The sequence below is a fragment of the Sipha flava genome, unplaced genomic scaffold (genome assembly GCF_003268045.1).
Source record: "Sipha flava isolate LNK unplaced genomic scaffold, YSA_version1 498_pilon_pilon, whole genome shotgun sequence".
Lineage (NCBI taxonomy): Eukaryota > Metazoa > Arthropoda > Insecta > Hemiptera > Aphididae > Sipha > Sipha flava.
The window spans coordinates 1-9941 of NW_020273350.1; the positions used below are offsets into that span (position 1 = coordinate 1).

At 32.7% G+C, this 9941-nt stretch overlaps 2 protein-coding genes and 2 pseudogenes across 2 annotated transcripts; 3 read left to right on the top strand and 1 right to left on the bottom strand.

Moving 5' to 3' along the window:
• Positions 1–755: 755 nt before the first annotated feature.
• LOC112690248 lies at positions 756–3162 on the top strand. The gene is made up of 4 exons (XM_025564223.1): positions 756–950; positions 1069–1558; positions 1641–1946; positions 2036–3162. The coding sequence occupies exons 1-4, from the start codon at positions 756–758 to the stop codon at positions 3160–3162; spliced, it is 2118 nt and encodes a 705-aa protein (XP_025420008.1).
• A 1500-nt stretch (positions 3163–4662) lies between these two features.
• On the top strand, positions 4663–5034 carry LOC112690249 (ATP-dependent DNA helicase PIF6-like). The gene has a single exon (XM_025564224.1). The coding sequence runs from the start codon at positions 4663–4665 to the stop codon at positions 5032–5034; it is 372 nt and encodes a 123-aa protein (XP_025420009.1).
• A 346-nt stretch (positions 5035–5380) lies between these two features.
• Positions 5381–7762, top strand: LOC112690252 (annotated as a pseudogene).
• Positions 7763–8626: 864 nt separating this feature from the next.
• On the bottom strand, positions 8627–9935 carry LOC112690253 (annotated as a pseudogene).
• Between the last annotated feature and the right edge of the window lie 6 nt (positions 9936–9941).

A 9941-nucleotide genomic window follows, 5' to 3' on the forward strand; every position in this document is an offset into this window, starting at 1 on the left:
GTTGAGTTAATCCTATTAATGCTTATAATTTTTTATAGTTTGTAATAATTATTTGTATTTTGTATAATTTTAAACTAATATTTTTAATATTTTAATAAAAATCGATGTACATTTTGAATAAATTTTATAGCTCAAGATCCACCAAACCGATTTCGATAAAATTTTTAGGGCATAATAAGATTGATATGTAAACGGTTTCTGTGAAGTTTGTACGCTGTGCGATATGTGGCTCCGGAGTTATGGCCTCTTAAGTGTACAATATTAATCACGCACGCACGATATTCAAAAATTATTGTTTTGCCATGGAGATATATATACACTCTATGTGGTTATTTTTTATTATTTGTTTCCGTGGTACGCGCGTCTATGGTTATATTTATTAGTTTGAGATTAAATGAGATTGATTTTTATTCAATTTGAATTGTATGGATTTAGGCGTTAAAAAATGCCACGACCAAGACGACAAAATATTGGCCGACGATCACGTAATTATGTCGCCCAACAGTCTCATAGGAGATCTCAAAGTGAAGAGGCACATTTACAACGAAATGTTGTTCAACATTTACGAAATGAACATCGAACTAAATCCAGCATCAAGACGAACGTCACGAATTTCGCGTCGTGCACAAGCCATGGAATTCGCTGCATTTCATTACAGCAGTGAAATGGATTACAGTGAACATGGTCTTATTGGTGGAATGACGGTGAGATGTATACATTGAACTGCAGCCAAATTTCCAGGTGAAACGGCAGGCATGTGTTGTACTAATGGCAAAGTGAAATTGCCAGCATTCGAATCTCCACCTGATCCACTGCACTCATTGATTTTTGGAACATCACCAACGTCCAAGCATTTTTTGTCCCACATTCAAGAATATAATACGCCATTTCAAATGACTTCTTTTGGTGTGACAAAATTTATAAGAGACAGTTTTATGCCGATGTTCAAGGTAATTATTTCATACGGAATATCTTTCGAAAAATGCAACCTGACCAGCAATTATTATGATATTTTCACGAATTCTGATCCAATATCAAATTGTATTTCTCATATGTTACAGATTCAAGGGCAGATTTATTATAAGAGCTGGTTCATTATTGCCATTCCCTGACACTGAACCTCAATTTTTGCAAATCTATTTTGTTGGGAATAGCAATGATGAATTGAATCGGCGTTGTGCAATTGCTCCAAGTGCAAGGCGTCAAATTATTTTGGACCTGCAAATTTTTTTCCATCAACACAATGAATTGGTTCAATTGTTCAAAACCGCTCTTGATCTTATGCCATCCGATAATCATAGAATAGTAATAAGAGCCAACAAAACGCCTTTTGGAGAGCATGCAAGACGCTTCAATGCACCAACCATTGATGAAGTGGCCATTGTAATTGTTGGAGAGCAGTTTCTATCTCGCGATAATGTGCTACACCGAAGAAATGAGCAATTGCAGCGTGTATCAGAGCTTCATCGTAGCTATAATGCATTTAAGTATCCATTATTGCACTGGAAAGATGACGACGGCTATCATATCAATATACCAATGATAGATCCACGAACCGGTAACATATTCATATGAATTGAAAATGTATTCATTTTAAAACAATCAGACATTCAAATTTTCTATCATTGTATTTATTACAGGTCGCGACATACCAGGCAAGACAGTTAGTGCGATGAACTATTTCTCATACAGAATCATGGTTCGTCCACAAGAAGACAACTTCATTTTGAGGTGTGGCAAACTATTCCATCAATATGCTGTGTACATGTATGCGAAAATTGAATCAGAACGTCTCAATTACCTTAGATTCAATCAAGCGGCATTGCGATCGGAAGAGTATATACACTTACAAGATGCAATAGTGAATGATGGCGATGTCAATAATATTGGACGTTTAAAAATATTACCAGCGACTTATATTGGCAGTCCGCGTCACATGCAATGTCGTACGTTCGCAAATACGGCCACCCTGACCTCTTCATAACATTCACATGCAATCCACAGTGGGATGACATAAAAACCAATTTGTTTGAAGGTCAGACACCAACATACCGCCACGATATAACAGCACGTGTATTTCGACAGAAATTGAAAGCGCTGATTGATTTGATTATCAAATTGCGAGTATTTGGAGAGGTGCGTTGCTGGATGTACTCGATCGAACGGCAAAAGAGAGAGCTTCCGCATGCATATATATTGATATGGCTGGTACGTAAAATAACACCGGATCAAATTGATAGCATTATATCAGCTGAAATTCCAGATGAAATTGCTGATCCTGAATTATTTGAAGTTGTCAAGAAAAATATGATTCACGGTCCTTGCGGGGCATTCAATTTGAATTCTCCATGCATGATCGATGGAAAATGTTCAAAACGGTACCCAAAAGCATTGACTTCTGACACACTAGCAGGTGATGATGGATATCCGTTGTACGAACGTCGGTCTACGGAAGATAATGTCCATACGGTAACGGTTAGAATGCAAAATCAAGACATCGAAGTTGATAATCGTTGGGTAGTTCCATACTCACCACTATTGTCGAAAATATTTAAGGCACACATTAACGTTGAGTATTGCAATTCGGTCAAATCGATCAAATACATTTGCAAGTATGTCAACAAAGGCAGTGATATGGCTGTTTTCGGAGTAGCTGCTGACAATAGTCATGATGAAATCGCTCAATATCAAATAGGCCGCTACATGAGCACTAATGAGGCTCTTTGGAGAATTTATTCATATCCGATGCATGAACGGTCTCCTGCTGTTTTTCATTTGGCAGTTCATCTTAAAAATGGCCAACGTGTATATTTTACCAATGAAAATGTTCAAGAGAGAGTGGCACGTTCACCAGCAACAACATTAACCACATTTTTTCAATTGTGCGCAAGTTATGAATTTGCCAGAACTTTGCTGTATTCAGGTGTAACGCATTATTACACTTTGACTGCACAAAAAACATGGCAACGGCGTAAAAAGGGAACAGCAGTTGATGGCCATCCAGGTCTTTTCTATGCAGAAACTATGGGAAGACTATACACAGTTCATCCAAATATGGTAGAATGTTATTATTTGCGGCTGTTGTTAGAGAATGTTGTGGGGCCGCGTTCATTTGAAGATTTGCGAACAGTTAATGGTCATTTATGTGCTTACGTATCGTGAAGCGTGTAAGCATTTGGGTTTACTGGAAAATGATGCATGTTGGGATTCATCACTTCAAGATGCATCGATCGTTTCATTTCACATCAAATACGTATGTTGTATGCCATAATAATATCAACATGTTTCTCATTGAATCCGATTGAATTGTGGAATAAATATCGAGATTTTATGACAGAAGACTTTTTGATTCGAATGCGCCATCACACAGGAAACTCTGATTTGATCATAACATTGGAAATGTATAATGAGGCATTAATAGCGATTGAAGATATGTGCCTTACGATCGCCAATAAAACATTGGGACAGTTAGGTATGATTTCACCCAATCGTCAAATGCATGATTTTTTCGATCGAGAATTGCGACGAGAACAACAGTATGATATCAATGAATTGCAAACATTTGTGAATTTAAATGTTCCCAAATTAAATGACCAACAAAAAAATGTGTACGATACCATCATGCAAGCAGTACAAAATGAAGCCGGTGGATTGTACTTTTTGGATGCGCCCGGTGGTACGAGTAAAACATTTGTAATATCACTCATTTTGGCATACATTCGAGTGCAAAGGAAAATTGCATTGGCACTTGCTTCGTCTGGAATAGCTGCTACTCTGTTGGATAGAGGACGAATAGCCCACTCTGCATTAAAATTACCATTAAATGTGCCGGTTTGTTTATATTCATTGATCGATTGGCTTGAAATGCATTTGCATTAATTGAGATATAATTATTTTTAATGTATTACAGGTGATTGAGAATCCCACGTGCAATATATCAAGAAATTCTGCGATGGCGAAAGTTTTGCAGCAAACAGCAATTATTTTATTGGATGAATGTACAATGACGCACAAAAAATCACTTGAAGCAATACACCGCACAATGCAAGATCTGCGTGGCAATCAAAACATTTTTGGTGGTGCATTGATATTATTTTCAGGTGATTTTAGGCAAACATTCCCCGTAATTCCACGCTCAACACCGGCAGATGAGATCTATGCGTGCCTAAAGTCTTCTTTCATGTGGAAATATGTGCGAAAATTAATGCTAAACATAAACATGCGTGTTCAGTTGCAAAATGATCAATCTGCAGATCGGTTTTCGAAGCAATTGTTGGAAATCGGAAATGGCAAAGTTCAAATCGATAACACAACCGGTTTAATTAGTTTGCCAAACAATTTTTGTACAATTCTCCAATCAAAAAAAGAATTGATTGAACGAGTGTTTCCAAATATTATTCAGAATCACAGGAATTACAATTGGTTGAGTGAACGCGCAATTCTGGCACCAAAAAATGTGCAAGTCAATGCTATCAATTATCTCATCCAAGAAAAATTGCCTGGTGCAGTAATATCATACAAATCTATTGATATCGCTATTGAACGAAGGTGATGCAATCAACTATCCAGTTGAATTTTTGAATTCGTTAGAACCACCCGGTATATCGCCGCATTTCTTGAATTTGAAGGTCGGCTCATCAATTATTTTACTTCGAAATTTGAATGCACCAAAACTGTGCAAACGGCACAAGATTAGCTGTAAAAAGATTGATGCCAAATTTAATCGAAGCCACACTATTGACTGGCAAAGCGAAGGGGGAATTTGTACTCATCCCACGTATTCCTCTGATACCAACAGACATGCCATTTGAATTCAAACGGTTGCAATTCCCCGTGCGCCTATCATTCGCTATGTCCATAAATAAAGCACAAGGACAAACGCTCCAAGTATGCGGTTTGGATTTGGAGGAACCGTGTTTTTCGCACGGGCAATTATACGTGGCCTCTTCAAGAGTTGGCACTCCAAATTGTTTATTTGTGTATGCCCCAAATGGACAAACAAAGAATATTGTTTACACAAATGTGTTGGATTAATAATAAAGAATTTAGAAAAAATAAATGATTTTTATTGCATTTTTGTGTTGGTGCTGCGAAGCGCACAGGAGTCGGCTATTAGTTATTATAAAACTAATTTTAACTGTACAACCTACGTGCTATTATTTTCGTTTGAAAATTTACGTCGTTTATAGTATTATATTTGTTTGTTGCTAGGGGATCGAAAAAAGAAAGAAGGTAAATAATAAACATCTGATTTAAGAATTGCATTTAGAGATTAACTGCACACGGGCGAATTCTATATATGGGCTACGAAGTGCACGGGTTCAACTAGTAATATATAAACTAAATCATCGATATGAATCAATTTTTAACTAAACGACCGATGAATAGTGATGATGAAAGTGTTATAGAAACTAAAGTTTGTAAGGTATCAGAAATGTCGTCAGATGTAAAAACCAGTCGAGAATGTTTGAACCAAAAAGTAAATAAAAAGGACCGTAAATACCAAGACAGTTACATCAAGTTTGGATTCACTTTCGATGTTGAAAAAGATGAGCCAAAATGTGTTATTTATTTAGAAAGATTAGCTTCAGAAAGTATGAAGCCATCAAAGCTAAAATGACATTTAGTAACTAAACATCCTTAATTCCAACATAAAGAGGAAGACTTTTTTAAAAGGTATGAAAATTCGATAAAAGTTCAAAAAAATACTATGCGTGATTTTACTTCAGTACCTATAAAAGCTCTAGCTGCGTCATTAGAGGCTTCATATTTAATTGCAAAAACCAAAAAACCACACTCTATTGGTGAATCACTCATTTTGCCAGCCGCTATAAAAATAGTATCAATTATGCATGATAAATCATATGTAAATGAATTAAAAATGATTCCCTTATCAAGAGATACTGTGTCACGTCGAATTGAAAATATGTCTGATAATATAAAATCACAACTCCTAAATAGATTTTACGAGGAAATTATTTTGCAATGCAATTAGATGAATCTACGGATATAACTAATCTTGCTCAACTTCTTGTATACTCGTATGTTAGATATATTTATAAAGATAAAATTGAAGAAGACTTTTTATTTTGTCAACCATTAGAAGGACGTACAACTGGAAATGATATTTTTGTTCTTATAAACAATTTATTAGAAATTAATGAAAATCCCTGGTCAATGTGTGTGTCAATATGCGCAGCTGCCCTTACTGGTTCAAAAAAAAGGTTTTAAAGCTAAAGTTCTAGAAGTGTCTTCAAATATAAAGTTTAACCATTTGTATAATTCATAGAGAAGCTTTAGCTTCCAAAAAACTTCAACCAGATGTTAACAAAGTACTCCTTAATGTTATAAGTGTAATAAATTTCTTAAAATCAAAGTCATTATATTCCAGACTTTTTACTATACTTTACAATGAAATAGGTTCTGACCATGAAAAATTGCTTCTTCATATTGAAGTAAGGTGGTTGTCTCGTGGTAAAATATTATCACGCCTTTTTGAACTCAGAGATGAAGCACGAATTTTTCTTCTGGAACGTAATAATACACTTTCAGAACATTTTATAGACGAGCAATGGCTTGCAATTCTAGGTTATCTTGCAGATATATTTGAAAAACTAAATTGTCTAAATTTAAGCTTACAATGGAAAAATACTAATATTTTATTTCTTTCTGATAAAATCAATGCTTTTAAAAAAAAAATACTTCTGTGGAAAAATTATATCGACGATGACAAATTTGAAATGTTTTCATGTTTATCAGAATTCCTCAGTGATAATGATGTGGATATTAATATGATAAAAGAAATTATAACTACTCATCTAATAAGTTTACAAACAAACTTTAATGCACGGTTTCAAAATTTCCCAGAAGAAAGTCTAGGTTGGATAAGAAATCCATTTCATTTTAATATCAATGAAATAAAATTAGGAAATTTAAAAATAAGCAAAGAACTTATTAACTTGTCATCAGATGAAAATCTACGTATCAGATTTCAAGAAAATGCTTGTGATACATTTTGGATTTCCATCAAATCTGAATTATTTATCATTATAATAATACATTTTTTAATTTTAGATTTTATAAAACTTTAAATTTGTATTTTTTTCATGTTTTTGATTAATTAAATTAAAGAAATATTAAAATTGCCTAAAATTAACGATTTAATGTATATGAATAAAACGTGTGTATACATTAAGACTATCGAGTAAATTTATATTATAAACTTACATAATGTTGGCAGGAAGGGGGGTCGTATTATCAAAATAAATCATTTTGGGGGGGTCGTGGATCAAAAAAGGTTGCGCACCACTGCATTAGATGATGATTATAATATAAAATATAAGGGCATTACACATTTACAAATTAGCGTGTAAGAAATATGTGTAATTAGGTTAAGCTAAATATATATAAGAGAGAAGACAAAAACCAATAAAGGAGTTCTTCTAGAGTAGTCGTGTGACTCGGCCACGATAGGAAGCTTGTTAACTTTTTCTTTAAGTGTTGCCTTAATTTTTATATGTGTTTTTTTTTTTTTGTGTCTATATGCACAAGTCAATCGGCGTATACGACAATGCATGTGTGTATAAATCATCCGAAAAAAAACTGAAACAAGATGCTAATATTTGTAATATGATGAATAAAAAATTTAAATGCATTAATATGCATTAATATATTTTTAAATGTATTGTTAACCATATTAATTCATGACTTATTAATGATTTTTTTTTTTTTGTAGAGACTTATATTTACTAAACAAATGTAGTATTGTTTCTACAACATTCTTAAATCTTAAACATTCAAATAACGAATACATGATTTTAAATACGTTATTTTTAAAAGTTGAATATTTAATACAAAAAAAAAAAAAAACATTACCTAATTTCATTTTTTGTTTTGTTTTCATAAATCGATATTTTTTTAGTTTTTTCATTGAATTGTTACGAAATGATATGATAATATATCGTGATAATGAATACTCATACTCTTTTTCAACGTTGAATCTAATCGTAATTTAATAAACGTTAATTCTAATCTCACTATACTCTTTTTTAATATTATTATGTACATATATTTAAATATATGTATGTATTATGTTTAACTGCTAAGCTACGATAATAACTTATTTTGAAAAGCTATTGAAAAAAAAATTTTAAACACAATTTTGTTATTTTTTTTTTTTTTTATATGAGAAAAACAATTTTAAATACTAGCTTACATCATGCACAAATAATTGTTGTTCAAAATATTTCGATTTTTTAAATTTATTATATTAAATTCGTTAACACTCTTGTTTTCTGCCTTCACTGGGTATTCATATATTACTTCTCTCATATTCATTAGCAGGGTTGGGATTTTATAGCACTTAAAATTGCTTAAATATGCGCTATAATATGACCTTAACTATCGCTAAATATGCGTTAAAAATACGCAATAAAAACAACAAAATATGAAAAAAAAAAGGAAATTTATTAATTAATCGCTTACAAATTTAAAATTATTATTAACTTAAGTTAATTATCGCTAAATATGCGCTAAAAATATGGAAACAACAAAATATGAAAAAAAAGGAAATTTATTAATTTATTAATAATCACTTACAAATTAGAAATTATTAGGTATACGTAGTTTAGTCACTCTGGTCAGAATCCTGAAGGGCTGTAAAAAAAATTTCCCAATAAATTATTTTCAAAAATTTTAAATAAAAAGTAAGCGATTTAAAATGTTCACCTTGAGTGTTACATTGAATTATTAAATGCTTGGCCAGATTATCGAATTTGAATTTACGGCGGTTGTCTGACAACTAAGTCTTGTACGACGAAAATGAACGTTGGACGTCCACTGATACAATTGGTGCGTATTTGAAATATACAATATCGCTAAATGTAAGTTCACCAAGTAATTCACCAATATTTGTATTTTCTTCACTATCCAATATATTTGAAATATATTTTAATTTAGACAAACCACTATTTTTTCTAAAACGTTTTTTAATTTGAGATATATAGGTTTACCATGTTCACCATTTAGTTTTTTCAGTGTTTCTTCGATATTTTCAATAATATTTAATGATGTGGCTAAGGACAGATTTTTTGCTTGCAATTTATCAATGGCTACAGATAAAATAGAAAAATTTGATTTAATGTATGCCAAGTTATTTTCAAGATTAGGTTTGTCTAAACATTTTTTTGCTTTTTGAATACTAATCGCATCTTCTTGGTCGAGTATTCCAATAATATGACGAACAGCTTGTATATTCTCACAATAATAGCTAGCTGCATTAATCCAGGTTCCCCAACGTGTAATAACTGGTTCTGGTGACAAGTTTACACCAGGAAGTTCATTTTTAAATAATTGTAACCGACTTGGAGCTTTTTTAAATACTTGATTAACACTTGCTATTAACTTATCCACTTTACTGAAATGAGATCTAACCTGTTCTGCTACTATGTGCAAACCATGGGCTGCACACGTCACGTGTAGCATTTTAGAATAGAAAACTTTGAGAGCCGTATCTGCCTTTACCATATATGGTGCGGCGTCTGATAAAAATAAAAGAACATGTTCATGTTGTACTCCGTTCGGCCACAATATACCCATTGACTTGTTGAATAGCTGGCTGATAGAAGAAAAATTTGTTTTTCCTAGTTCTTCAGCATGAAGTAAAAATACAACACCTTGACGATCGGCTTCAAGACTGCCGACAATCACATTTGCAATATACCGTCCTTCGACATCGGTTGTTTCATCGATGCTGACCCATATTCACTTAGAAGATAATTTGGACCGAATGTTTTCCATAGTCTCGTTATATATATCATCCACATATAACTTTGTTAACGTGGTTTGATCTGGAATCGGATTTTTCATGTACGTTTTAAGAAATTGTCGAAATATTGGATTAGATAATTTATTTAAAGGAATGTTTGCCGCTATAAATGCTT